This window comes from Hippocampus bargibanti, linkage group LG14 (genome assembly GCF_051943395.1).
Source record: "Hippocampus bargibanti isolate YZ-2025 linkage group LG14, ASM5194339v1, whole genome shotgun sequence".
Classification (NCBI taxonomy): Eukaryota; Metazoa; Chordata; class Actinopteri; order Syngnathiformes; family Syngnathidae; genus Hippocampus; species Hippocampus bargibanti.
The window spans coordinates 83,609-97,468 of NC_142747.1; the positions used below are offsets into that span (position 1 = coordinate 83,609).

The window sequence follows — 13,860 nt, forward strand, 5'->3', positions numbered from 1 at the left end:
AGGCCCACTCGGAGGCCGAATGCGGTCGGGACTCAAAGCGCGCCGCTTTCAAATCCAAAACGGGCCCCGGAATCAAACTAGCGACGCTCGGCCATCAATCAAAACAAAGGAGAGGAACGAGCGAGGACGCGCAGGCGGCGCTTTTATTTGCTTTTCTTATCGGCGACTAGCGCGTCGTGCAGCGCCGACACGCACTTGTCGAAGCGGTCCATGGCCAGCGTTCCGTTGGCGTCAAAGAAAGCCGCCACAGACGAGGTGGCCTGGGTCTCCAGCCAGGTCTTGCGCTTGCCGTCCCCGAAGGCCACCCGCAACGTGTACTGGTCGTCGAACCTGCCGGCGGTGAGAACCGGCGGGCCGACCGTCAGCGGGCGGAGCCGAGCGGTCCGACGGCGGGCGCTTACCGCTTGAGGGAGGACGAAAGCCGCCACACGTGGTCCGGATCCATCCCGGCCGGGTCCTTCTGGAGGGCCACCAGGAAGATGTTTTTCTCCTTGTACGAAGTGTACAGCGTCAGCACGCCCATCATCAGGAAGTACGTGAGCGCCGTCAAGGACCATCATATATATATCTATATATCTATATGCCTACTGTCCAGACATGGCGGTGCCTGACACTGCTATGATAGGTCCCTGCACTCCTGTACGACTGAGAGCTTACGCAGACGAATAACAATAATACAAGCACTCTGTATGTCCAGGTAACATCCGAGTAACCACCGGGTTCCGTTCCGACAAAACGGTCATAAATCCATTCAAAATGGCCAAACCCACACACGTCCAATTTGGCTTCCCGACAAAGGAGAAGAACACGTGAAGGATATGAGAGCACGCAGCAGGCCAGGACGGGTCTTGATGCGGGGAACGGGTGCAAGTAGTCCCAGACCAGGCCGACCATGGCGAAGACGCACGACACCGTGCAGATGACGAGGCGGCCGTCCACCAGGCCAAAGTTCTCCTCGTAGCCAAACTTCTCCAGCAGCACCTGCGCCCACGACGCACAAGTTCAGCGCGCTACAAAAGGGCTTCCGCCGAAGGTCGGCGCGCCGCGACGGCCCGCGAAGTCGAACCGAACGGTCCGCTTGCGGAAAAACCGCAATTCGGGACCGCGCCGCGCTCCCACCTCGGGACAATTTGCAAAATTGCGCCTACTTGCTTGGCTGCATCATCCAGAGAGTTCTTGACGGCGGCGCCGTCCCACTTGTCGATCTTGACGGGCTTCTCGTCGATTCGCCACTAAAACACAGAGCCCAGATGTCTGTATGTGATGGAACGATGTCGGACGACATGGCGACGATTGCCAGTGTTTTAGTCATGGGAATTACGGCTCTTTTCAGAGAGCCGCTTCTTTTGGCTCCGCTCACTAAAAAGATTGTCTCCTAAATGTACTCGTGTAAAATATACACTATATCAACTATTTTTATTGATATGGCTTGATTTCTATGTTGACAGAGTGAGTGGATGCTAACTTTCCCTTTCCTTGTGGTTACTCTGGTCTGATGATCAGCTGTCACTCATTTGCTTTTCATATGAATAATGCTATCATAGCAACTAGTAAAACTGATAATAATGGAATAATAATAACCGCATATTGTGATAACATTTGTCCAGTGTACTGCTCTAAAACAGTGCATGCGTCCTGCAGTACCTCTGCTAAGTTCTCAGAAATGTGTCTCTCATTCAACTCAAAACAACATGGAAATTGTTAATAAAGCGCCATGTAGGATGTTGTGCTTCGGGGCGCCCAGCAGTAAGTTGTCAGACAAACAGCTTTGGCTTTTTTGACCCATTCGTGGACCGCAGCACGTTCTTTGTCATATAGCATCCTTTGTTTGTCTGGAATTCCCTCCTCTCCTCTAACAGGGATCTTGACCAATCACGTGCGGCTTTGACCGAAGACTGGGGCCGGGGAATAGAGGACAAAAAAATTGGCTTCCATTACCGGCTCCTTTTCGGGAGCCGGCTCTCTTCGTTCGCATCAGAGATCCGGCTCGTTCGCGAACGACACATCGCTCGTGTTAGGTTCGACTACTCCAGGCTAATATTAGCACCAGGTTGCTCGATTTGACGGGGCCGGGGGCTCGTTGACAGGACACAAGACGCTGCCGGGTGGCCGAAATCAAGTGAATAGGCCCATTGCGGCTTCAATTCGTCAGCAGAAGAGCCGTCGCTTCATTTAGCGCTTGAACAACAACGTATCTTCAACGTCTTGACGAAGCGCGTTCGTTTGCGCGCACTTCGTTTCCGTCTCGGAGCCAAGCGCGTTGAGGACGGACCAGCAATGAAAACAAATATGACAACTTACTTTCTCGAGCAGGCCTCTCTTTCCACTGCGCGCGGTCGCCATTTCGTCGTTGGCCCAAACACGGTATTGATGATCTGCCAGCTGCTGATTGGTCGGAAACGCGGAGATCCATGACGCGATCGCGCCGCGACACGTTCTCGTCAAGCTGTTGTTTTTTTTTTTTTCCTGACCACATTCGTGGTTTTCGCATCTGGCTTTCGCTTTTTCTCGTGAATGGGACACGGTTGAGTTTGAATCAAGATTCCGATACGATGAGAGTAGCTTAGCAAATGTATGCCACCGTTGGGTTGGCTGAGAATGAACAGCACCACGCGAGCTGAAATCAACTCGGTGCCCGCGCTCGTTGATGACGTTTACGGAAAGGGCCGCAAGATGATGGCCGAGTGGCCGCGTGATGGCGGATCGGATAAATAATCATAATCCGTTTGATTTCTAAGTGCCTTTCAAAACTCTCAAGGACACTTTACAGTCACATTTTTTTTCTGCGGGTGAGCAGCGGCAGCCACACGCGCCAGCGTTCACCCAACCCGGAAGTAACAGAGTAAAAAAGAAAACAAAAACCTCAATAAATAATATATCACAAAGACACAGGGGGTCATTCACTCTTCAGCACTTTCTGCATGCTCTTTGTGACATGAAGCCGTTCTAGATGAAAGAGGAGAGGATCAAAGTGTCCTTTTCAGCAGTGGATCGGAGACAAAATATATCAAGATATTTTGTGTGTGTGTGTGTGTGTGGGGGGGGGGGGTCTGATTCGAGCGGATCTTGTTTTAAATGAAGGAATATTTGCTCAACCGTTGAGGTGTCATACACATTGACCCGCGCTCATCTGCTTGATGAGCACAAAAATAAATCTGTTTTTTTTTTCCCATTTCACGCTTGCTTTTTCAAGTAGTCTCGCTCAGTCCATCCAAAATGTCAGCGTTTTATTTGGCACTGCCAACTTTGCTACATCGGGACAAACGCAAGACCTTTGGAAAATTGTCAACAGAATCGTGTGTAGTCAAAAAGACATTCAAGCGGACACACGGCAAGAAAAGAAGGAAAGAAGGCCTTCGCTGCTGGTCTGCAGGCGGCAGCCAATACACACCATTTCAACCAATCAGCATCCAAAGTATTCACAAACGGACCATTTCCACTGTGGGACAAAAAAGCAATCATGTGTCTGTCACAGCCAATACTTTGGCTTGGACGACAACTCCTCTTGCAGCCTGATTATTGATCATCATCATAATCATCATATTATTATTTGTTGTGTTGTGTTTAGCAGTTTTCAGCTTTTGTGTGCTTAACGGACTTTGAAGTTCTGTTTGTGATGCAATATAGGGGGAAAGAGATGCTCATTTCACGGTAAGATGTATAATATATATATATATATATATATATATATATATATATATATACATATATATATATATATATATGTATAGATACATATACATATATACGTATACATATATATATATATATACACACACATATATATACACATAATATATATACATATATATACATATGCATAGATATATATATACATATGTATAGATACATATATATATATATAAATATACACACACATATATATATATACACTTCTATATACATACATATATATACATATATACATAATATATACATATATATATATATATATATACATATATATATATATATATATATATATATACATATTACATATATATATATATATATATATATATATATATATATATATATATATATAGTAAAGTCTCGTTATATCGTATATCGGATATATCGATAGTCCGGGTTATATCGATACTATTTCTATGCACGCACAGAGAAAATTACATGCAAACAGGGTCGGATATATCGATAGTCCCGGTTATATCGATATTTTTTCGGACTCCCTTGAATATCGATATAACGAGACTTTACTGTATATATATATATGGTGAGACCTCAATTTACGAACTTAATTGGTTCCCAGACAGAGTGTGTAAGGTGAAGTGTATCTCAAAAAAGATTTCCCATAGGAAACCATTAAAATGGGAATAATCCGTTCCCGGGTTTCCATAAAATATACTTTTCAACTAAATAAGCTTTAAAACTACACACAACATACCTTATTCTATGTATAATAAATGTGCTATTGTATTGTAATGAAACAAATACACTGCATTGTATCATAAATTCACTTTATTTACATTTGTGATGGTCATTTATGGCTTGACGGAATGGCGTTGGAGGTCGAAGGTCAAAGGGAATTGCTGTTTGGAAAGAGAGGCGCATTACATGAGGACTTTAATTAAAGAAATAAACTGTGCTGTAAAATAAAGTTTTATTGACCTTTTTGATGGTCGTTGATGGCTTATGGAAGGAGAGTCACCTTCCTTAAGGACTGTTGGTAAGTTAACCTCTGGTGCTGTTCGGTCGCGCGCTTCCGCCGAAGATCACTCCGCCAGCCGTGGTGGGTGTGTATCATGAAAATAGTGCTAATTATAAGGTTTAATTTTCATAAATTTGACGTTTGTGAGACGAAAAGTTTGTAAGATGAGGTGTTTGTAAGTTGAGGTCTCACTGTATGTGATGTAATGTAAGGAAAAGAGATGGAAAGGAAAGAAATGCCCATTTCACGGTAAGATCAGAGCATTGTCATCAAAGTCTAGTGTTTGCTTTTTTTTGTGTTTGGGAGCCTTTTACTGAGCGAGTTGCTTGTTCTGTAGCCACAAAGGGACATATGTCTTCTTGTGCCAGTCCCAAGCCCGGATAAATACAGAGCCTTGTGTCAGGAAGGGCATCCGACTTAAAAGCTTGGCCAAAACAAACATGCGGATCAAACCTCTAAAGATGGAGGACATTGATTTGCCGTGGCGACCCCGTCAAGGGAAAAGCTGAAAGGATAAGAAGATAATAATAATAATAATAATAATCATACATTTCATTTGTAAGCGCCTTTCAAAACTCTCAAGGTCACTTTACAGTCACAGGATAACTTTTGCAGTGGGTGAGCAGCGGCAGCCACACGCGCCAGCGTTCACTCAACCCGGAAGTAACTCAAATCGATAGAAAACTAGCTAGCTAGCTGATGGATAGCCAACAGATACCTAGCTAGATAGCCAGTCAGTCAGATAGCGAATAGATAGCAAATAGCTACCCAGATAGCTAATAAATAGCAAATAATAATAATAATCCATTTAATTTCCAAGCGCCTTTCAAAACTCTCAAGGTCACTTTACATTCACAGGATATGTTTTTTTCTGTGGGTGAGCAGCGGCGGCCACACGCGCCAGTAACTCAAATAGATAGAAAGCTAGCTAGCTAAGAGAAATGTGGTTTCTTCAGGTGAGGCAAAGTCGTGATTGCGTGCGTGAAGTGGAAGTGGAAGTGGCGCGTCTCCCCCTCGCCTTTCGTTTCCAATTGGGAACGCGGCCTTCCCAATATGCGCGCGAGCTGATTTGAAGTCGCTGGACTGAGCTTTGATGCGCAGCCACCGCGGTTGCCGTGCCAGTCGGCAGGACGACGGCAAAAGCCATCCCATGGCGGCCGCGTTCCTTCCGCACGGTTGCCGGCATCCGAGCGCACTCAAAGTCCTTCTTTTGCTTCACCTTCAGAATTTCAGTCCCTTTTGGCGGCCCCGCGTCAGCTAGCGCCGCCGGCTGATACGGCACGAGCGTCGCAGGCCGCGCCTCCTGCGGCCAGGATTGGCCATCCAGGAGCGCAGGAAGTACTCGTCGGGGCCGCTTTCGCGGTCAAATACAATACCGCAGCGCCGACGCCCGGTCCTTTCGCTCCTGGCGGACGCGCTCGGCGACGGAGCCAGAGGAGCCAGAGTCCCGCCGTTCGCACCCGTCGCCGCGCTCGGAGGTGGCCATTTTCTCGGACGAGGCCTTCGACTCGCGGGCGCGCGGCGAGAAGGAACGTCTGCGTCCGAAGGGGGCCTCGGCGCCGCGGATCTCCAGGGCCGGGGCTTCCAAGAGCAGCTTCCTCTCGTCCAAGGCCGCGGCGACCTCAGCGGGCGTTCCCTCGGAGTCCACCTTGAAGCTCTGGCGGTCCAGCCGGATCCGGCGCCGCCGCAGGACGGCGGGGCCGGCCTCGTAGCTGGTGGGCTCGCGCGGGCGCCAGCCGAGGTTGCGCGGCGTGGCCTTGACCACGGCGGGCTCCGGCAGACGCTTGGGCGGCGTGCGGGGCGAGCACACGATGGGCTTGAAGTGGTTCAGCTCCTCCGAGATGCTGTCGTTGCTCTCCGGGCTGACCGAGCGCGCCGAAGCCGAGGCCGCCGACGGGCCGCCGCGCCGGGAGAGGCGACGCTCGCGGCCGCCGACGGGCGCCGAGGCCGAGCGGCTGTTCTCCGACGACAGCAGGATTCCAGCCGCCGAGCCGTGAGCCGCCGCCGCCTGTCGCGACACCCGCTGCGCTTACACGGAAGGAAGGACGGACGGACGGACGGGAAGCAACGCGGCGGCGAGCGTGCCGTACTGTGTGGGCGGGCGCCGATCCCCCCTTGCTTTTGGTGGCGTCGTCGCAGGCCTCGGTGCAGCTGCGACTTCTCGGCGTCCCACTGAAGAAGAAGAGCACACGTTAGCGGTGCGGCGGGGCGAGCGAGCGAGCGCCGCGGCGAGCACCTGCTGACGCCCGACGAGGTGCGGCTCCTCCTGACAAACGCCGACAACCTCCTGATGCCTCTGGCCGCGGGCTCCTCGTTCTCAGAGTCGGACAGGACGCCGCTTGACGCGCCGGCAAATTGCCTTTGCAAACGGAGCCCAAGTGGCCACGGCGCACTCCCGCAAACGCCGGCGGACCTTTTGGCAGAGCGGAGGTCGGGACTCACCGGGCGTTCCCCGCCGCTCGCTGCGTTTTGGCCGAGGCTCCTCCTCTTCAAGTCCTGTCGTTGGTCGGACGCCGACAGCTGGAGAGAAACGGACACGTTGACGAAAGCGCCCCCGAATTTGGGAGAAAAGAACAAAGGCTTACTTTGGATCCGCTTCTCGCTGGACTTTGGATGCGGGTCACCTTGCGCTTCACGTTGGCGCCTGACGACGAGCCTTCCGTCCACTTGTGGACCGTACTCGGACACACAAACACGTCTGACACACACACACACACACACACTGACACACACACACACACACACACTGACACACACACACACACACACACACACACACACACACACACACACACACACACACACACACACACACACACACACACACACACACACACACACACACACACACACACACACACACACACACACACACACACACACACACACACACACACACACACACACACACACACACACACACACACACACACACACACACACACACACACACACACACACACACACACACACACACACACACACACACACACACACACACACACACACACACACACACACACACACACACACACACACACACACACACACACACACACACACACACACACACACACACACACACACACACACACACACACACACACACACACACACACACACACACAGAGGTTGTTACTTGTTGGCTAATCCCTGATTTGTTTGGTGGCAAAATATTTCCCCAAAAGGTTTTTGGATGCCTATCAGAATCTTCTTGATTGCCTAGCATGTAGAGCACACATGGAATTTGTTTTCGGTAGAACACGCTGCACTAGTATCATCACAAGTAAAATGGAGACACTATACACTTCTATTTGGGTTACTGTTTAAAGAGTTAATAGCGACCGACGGGGAAAGAAGAAGCTGTTTCAATGTCTCCTGGACAAGGGTGTCAATGTCATATGTCCGGTGGAATGAATAAAGGGATGGGAGTTGAAAAAAAAGGATTATTGATTGATTGATTTGTTTGTATTTATTTAACTTATTTTTTCACATTTATATTTGTGTATTTATGTGTGTGATTATTCACTTATTTATTTATGCTTTCATTACTTTATTTATTTACCTATTTAATTATTCATCATTGAATTCATGTATTTAGTTATTTGTTTACATATATATTCATGTATTTGTTGATGGATTTATGTATTTTGTATGTTTTTTTTTTTGTTGATGTATGTATTTATGAATGAATGACTGAGTCTTTGTGTTGTCATATTATGTTATTATTTATGTTTTTTACTTTGTTTCTTCCGGGTTGAGTAAACGCTGGCGCATGTGGCTGCCACTGCTCACTCGCAGAAAAAGTATCCTGAGACTGTAAAGCATACATGGGCAAACTACGGCCCGCGGGCCACATATTATTATTTTTTTAATGCGGCCCACCGAACTTGTCCAAATTATAGTAAAAACAGTGTCTGAAACTCCTGACAAAAAGTTAGCAGACAACTCTGAAAAGTTGCCTGCCCGGCCATAAAGTTGCCTGCCCCATTTTTCACATTGAAAAATGAAAGAGATTAAAATAACATACGTAAGATTGCGTCTGTTTTTAATAAGTTTCAATGGAAGGCGCAAAGTTGAAGAAATTAACATTGATTGAAAAATGGAATCACTTTCAACATTCAAAACATATTATGACACAACGAAATACTCAAACTCAATAATGACGACGCAAATCATGGATGGATTGTCCTGACCGCGCGCTCTCCAAACTCGCCACGGACGCCCACGCTCGCCTTCACGCGCAAACAGTACACGTGTATCGTCGCCGAGCACACAGACATAGGCTACCTGCAGTTGAAATGTGCATACTCGGCACGGCAGCCAATCAGAAGCCTGCTTTGGACTTTCCCCAGCGTTATAAGGTCGTGCATTTGCAGCTCATTTTCCAAAGTAGAGGCACAGAACCTCCGCCCCAGAAGAAAGATTCCAAAGAAGAAGAACAACATTTATGAGGCTACAAAACATAAACGTACATTCTCCCGTGACTTTAAAGTGTCCTTGAAAGTTTTGAAAAGGCAGCAAAAAGAATTCCTGACCAAAATATTTGTGCAAAGGCACGCCGGGTTGGTCAAGTTTCAAAAACAAAATGGGAGCAAGGATGATGGAATCTCACAAGTTTGTTTTGCTTTTGCGTCAAATAAAGGGACGACATGGCTGGTCAGATTTGGCCCCCGGGCCTTGACTTTGACACCCGTGGCCTATGAAAAACACCGTGGAATGAACACGTCGAACTCGATCTTTTCTATGGAAGCCGTTTCTCCAAATCACGACATTTTTAAACTCAAAACAAAAGAAAACGTGTTTTTGAAACTTGACCAACCCGGCGTGCCTTTGCACAAATATTTTGGTCAGGAATTCTTATTGCTGCCTTTTCGCCTCTTGGACACTTCTTTTGTTATTTGGTGGCCATCTCACTGGAACGCGGACGTGGAAGACCTCTTTCCAATTTGGCGACAGAATTGCTCGGGAGAACTTGCCAGCAAGGCCGGCGTGACTTTGAATCGAGTGAATCGAGAACTCCTCCCACAGAGGCGCTTCGGGTCTCAACAAGTCCCAACGAGCCCCACAAAGTGTCAACGTGGCGGGTCTTCAAGCGAGCGCAGCCGCCGATGAGTCAGGCGGAGTCAACCGGCGTCCAGCACTCACCTGAGCGCCGAGCGCGGGGATCCGTCGAGTCCCCGACCGCCGCCCCGCCGCCGTCGTTGCCGCCTCCGCGCTTGGCCTCTGAGCGGCGTCGACCTCGGGCGGAGCACGAGCGGCCGCTCGCAGAGGGGCGCGCGTTGCCGACGAACGCCGACGCGGTTCCGAGTTCCAGAGTCGAGCGGGCAGCCGCCGCCGCCGCCCCCCCTTTCCGGCACGTCGGCCAGTCCCGGCGGCCGCCATCTTCACGGTGACTGCGAGAGCTGCCGCTGCTTTTGCTGAGCGTTCCCTTTGCTCCCTTTCAAAACAAACCCCGCCCTCCCACGACCGCTTCCAACTTGCAAAATTCATTTCGAAAAGCGCTTTAAACACATCTTTTATGGTTTTCTGTACCGGCGATTCTTTTGTATCATCTTTTGGACGCTTGGTCGACTTGATCGTCTCATTTGTTTTCTTGTAAAACGTAGTTTTTCAATAAAGATTGTTGTCATCCCAAATTCCCGGGCCACAATATGGCGACACCTTCACAATAAAGGTGACGGAATGCCTAAACCGGGCCCGGTCAACTCTGGTCGTCGAGAGCCGGCGTCCCTGATATTTTCATGTCTCGCTGCGTTTCAAACGATCAACAAGGTCTACGGGACAACGATTCTCAGCATTCCGAGATACGAAACGGGCATGATACCGGCCTGCCCCGGACCGTCATTGCCTAGCCCTGGCCGAAATGAAGATCGCGTCGTCCTGAAAATACAAATCGCACCTTCCGAGTTGCGTTCGTCCACTCGTTTTACAGCGTGGGTTTGATATTTTTCAGTCTCGTCAACATGTGCATTTCAGTATGAAGTTTTAAATGTATCTCGAATTTCTAAAACCGGATGTGAGGCCTGTTTTCGTCTGATTTGACAGAATCAATCATTTTCGCGCTCAAAAATGTATATAAATGTCGTGTTCAATGAAAACCTGCTCAGAAAATCGAGACACGTCTGCAAAATGTCATGTGCGTTATACCGATTGTGGCCACTTGGTGTCGTGCTCAAGCCTTTGCGCCGCAAGAGAATTAAAAATGACAGATTCAGAAGAAGCGTTAAGAAGACGAAGAAGAAACGTTAAAGAGACGAAGAAGAAGCGTTAAGAAGACGCAGAAGAGGGATTAAGAAGACGAAGAAGAAGTGTTAAGAAGACGAAAAAATGGCGTTAAGGAGACGAAGAAGAAGCGTTCAGTAGAAAAAGACGATGAATGGCGGCGGCGGCGGCTTCGTCCGCTAAGTTTCATTTGACAAATTAGAGGTAGAAACACTCAATAAAACGCTTCCAATGTAAACGTCATGTGTACGATATAATACAGCGAAATGAATAAAGACGGAGGTCTTCTCGTGTTTGGCCGTTGAAGTGGGTGCTTTGCTTTTGTTCAGGTTTGGTCGGACGAACAGGTCAGGCCTGCTTTTCTGTCAACAGGAGGCAGTGTCGTGTCGCTTGGAAAATGTCTTCCTTTGCAGAATAAACAAGACTCGTCCCACCCAGACGTCCGGGTCAACCCTCAATTGGTCGCCAGCCACTCGCCGCGCTCATTCGAGACGAATAACAATTCCGATGACACACCGGGAGCATTTAGAGCCGTTTCCCCAAACTTTGATCCGGTGTCACGGCGTTTCAACTTTGGATTTTCCAGCCAAGCAACGTAGATTGCCAAAGCTTTGGCGAGTTAGTTGAGCCAAAAGAAAATGACTCGGGCGCTCTTGGCTTTTGTTGTTTTTCAGCCATGCGCCGCCCGGCGGTGGAGGTGGTCCGCCTGGGCCTGCTGCCCTACCGGGAAGCTCTGAGCATCCAAGAGGCCTACGCCAGGCGCTGCCGGGCGGGTGCCGGCGAGTTCCACGCCCTGCTGCTGTGCCAGCACCCGCCCGTCTACACCACCGGCATTCGGCAGAAGGGGCGCCCCCCCGCCGAGCTCGAGCGCCTGCGCCTGCTGGGGGCGCAGGTCCACAACGCCGACCGAGGAGGGCTCATCACCTTCCATGGCCCGGGACAGCTGATTTGCTACCCGATCCTGCACCTGGCCGCCTTCAAGAAGGTCCGTCCGCGTCCGGTTTCCTCCCACATTCCGGACTGGCGTTTGCCGGCCGCGTTGTCTGTTAACGTGGTGACCCCTCACCCTGAAATGACAAGAAATGTTCAAAAAAAAAGAGGGTCAACTTCACCTCCAAGTTGTTCCTCTGGTGCAGAGCGTCCGCTGGTACGTGTCGCAGCTGGAGCAGACGGCCGTGACGGCGTGCGCCGGCTTGGGCGTGGAGGCGTCCACGTCCCCTCACACCGGCGTTTGGGTCGGAGACAAGAAGATCTGCGCCATCGGTAGGTGGCCCGGCCACCATTTTCGCGGGGCGCCCTGCCGTTGACTCGCCCTTTGCGCCTCTAGGCGTCCGCTGCTCCGGCTACGTGACTTCGCACGGCCTGGCCCTGAACTGCGACACCGACTTGGCGTGGTTCCGCCACATCGTCCCGTGCGGCCTGGAGGGCAAAGGCGTGACCTCGCTGAGCGCGGAGCTGCGTCGCGGCGTGGCCGTGGACGAGGCCGTCCCGCACCTGCTGCGCGCCTTCGCCGGCCACCTGGACTGCCGGCTGCTCGGGGACGGCCTCTCGGCGCCCCGCCTCTGAAGCCGAAGGCCGGAGCCCGGAGGTCCCCGCCAAACTCTGTCCGAGGCCCCTTTTCAGAGGCGCTTGTCCTCATCCGCCAGGCCGGCGTCGATCCCGGCAGACAGACGTGGCGCTGGCCCCCGTCGCCGCATCAGGCGGAAACTGCTTTGGACATTTGGCTTGCAGGAGACGTGCGCATTGCACCGTCACGTCCCCAATTCACTGCTGAAAAGGACGCTTTGATCCTCTCTTCTTTCATCGACAACTGCTTCATGTACAAAGAGGGGAAGGGCTGGAGAATGAATGACTCTGTGTCATTGTCATTTAGATTTGATTTGTCATTGAGTGTTTTTTTTTTTTTTTTTTTTTTTTACTTTAAAGGACAACCGACGTCACTTTTTGGTTTTTTAACTGACACCAGAAAAACGTTTGATAGCATCTAAAATAGCCAAAACACGCAGGCTGATATTTGTAGTCAAATGCAAAACACCAATCAAAATGATGAAAAGTGTCCAAAATCTGCAAAAAATCGAGCATTTTCAGAAAGTCCCGCCCCCAGTTTGTCACGTCACGCCAAGACGTCTTGCATTGCTTGTCAATCAAAACAATGGCTTCAGATTCGGAGATTATGCTTTCTTGTTACACATCCAGTTATGAATATGATTCAAATAGTTCTGAAGAGGAAAGCAGACATGTTTTCAATCGATTAAAGAATGTATTCCGTGCCATTATGAGGCAACATTGACGGGAGATGTCTCAACGAAAAAGAGGCACAAAATGGCGACCTCCTGTGGCCACCTCCGTTTCCGCAGGCTGATAAATTCCTTATATGGAGCTTGGACGCCCTCTTCTGGCGGCTTTTGGGTGCAACATGAGGTCCCCAGACCAAACAAATACAGCAAAATACATTGACGTGATGGAAGGACCGCTACAATGTGTCTTTTTTCGGTCAGGGGGTGGTCCTTTAGTGACATCACTTACAGACTCGTCACCAACTCAAAAACAAGACTTCCTGAATAATAATAGACTTCCAGTCTTAAAAGGTAAAATATAGCTATATGCGGTGGAATCTTTCTAAAATATGCTCAGTAGAAGTCATTTTACAAATTATGGACACAACTTGTCCGGAGACGTCGGTTGTCCTTTAAGATGGCGCCGCGAGAGCGGCTGCCTTTCCAGCAGTTCCTGTATTTTGTTTTTCTACTTCTTTCTTTCCTTTCCTCACTTTGCCGCTGTGAAATGTCAACTTGTCCACTGCGAGACCAATAAAGATATATCCAAGCCAGCTGACTGGTCTCAGGTCCACGTCAAAGTGCGTCTGGAGCCGGGCGGCCGGTGACTTTTGCAAAAAGGCCATGTGAGAAAGTTGTTTGCAAAGGCAAACTGCGTCGTTTGTGCCTGGAGTCTGTCTCCGCCTGTTG

At 49.6% G+C, this 13,860-nt stretch overlaps 3 protein-coding genes across 3 annotated transcripts; 1 reads left to right on the forward strand and 2 right to left on the reverse strand.

Annotated features, from left to right (window-relative positions):
* Positions 1–118: 118 nt before the first annotated feature.
* On the reverse strand, positions 119–2,432 carry spcs2 (signal peptidase complex subunit 2). Its single transcript, XM_089012952.1, has 5 exons — positions 2,302–2,432; positions 1,149–1,232; positions 821–981; positions 402–536; positions 119–330 (listed from the first exon to the last, which is right to left on the reverse strand). The coding sequence occupies exons 1-5, from the start codon at positions 2,341–2,343 to the stop codon at positions 144–146; spliced, it is 609 nt and encodes a 202-aa protein (XP_088869078.1). The 5' UTR covers positions 2,344–2,432; the 3' UTR covers positions 119–143.
* A 2,029-nt stretch (positions 2,433–4,461) lies between these two features.
* On the reverse strand, positions 4,462–10,300 carry rnf169 (ring finger protein 169). Its single transcript, XM_089014020.1, is given in 7 exon segments — positions 4,462–6,041; positions 6,043–6,677; positions 6,760–6,841; positions 6,906–7,189; positions 7,255–7,367; positions 9,818–10,018; positions 10,021–10,300. Coding segments are annotated over 7 exon segments (1,572 nt in total). The 5' UTR covers positions 10,163–10,300; the 3' UTR covers positions 4,462–5,926.
* A 640-nt stretch (positions 10,301–10,940) lies between these two features.
* On the forward strand, positions 10,941–12,460 carry lipt2 (lipoyl(octanoyl) transferase 2). The gene is made up of 4 exons (XM_089014026.1): positions 10,941–11,098; positions 11,569–11,879; positions 12,031–12,157; positions 12,222–12,460. Exons 2-4 carry the CDS (start codon positions 11,571–11,573, stop codon positions 12,458–12,460), a joined length of 675 nt encoding a protein of 224 aa, XP_088870152.1. The 5' UTR covers positions 10,941–11,098; positions 11,569–11,570.
* The last annotated feature ends 1,400 nt before the right edge of the window (positions 12,461–13,860 follow it).

What these genes read in the sequence shown, in the direction of transcription:
- lipt2 (XM_089014026.1), top strand. Translation starts at nt 11,571, where the DNA reads ATGCGCCGCCCGGCGGTGGAGGTGGTCCGCCTGGGCCTGCTGCCCTAC. An exon ending in ACCTGGCCGCCTTCAAGAAG is followed by an intron (nt 11,880 to 12,030) that starts GTCCGTCCGCGT and finishes CCTCTGGTGCAG; the next exon opens with AGCGTCCGCTGGTACGTGTC. An exon ending in CAAGAAGATCTGCGCCATCG is followed by an intron (nt 12,158 to 12,221) that starts GTAGGTGGCCCG and finishes TTGCGCCTCTAG; the next exon opens with GCGTCCGCTGCTCCGGCTAC.
- spcs2 (XM_089012952.1), bottom strand. Translation starts at nt 2,343, where the DNA reads ATGGCGACCGCGCGCAGTGGAAAGAGAGGCCTGCTCGAGAAA. An exon ending in AGAGAGGCCTGCTCGAGAAA is followed by an intron (nt 1,233 to 2,301) that starts GTAAGTTGTCAT and finishes TCTGTGTTTTAG; the next exon opens with TGGCGAATCGACGAGAAGCC. An exon ending in TGGATGATGCAGCCAAGCAA is followed by an intron (nt 982 to 1,148) that starts GTAGGCGCAATT and finishes TCGTGGGCGCAG; the next exon opens with GTGCTGCTGGAGAAGTTTGG.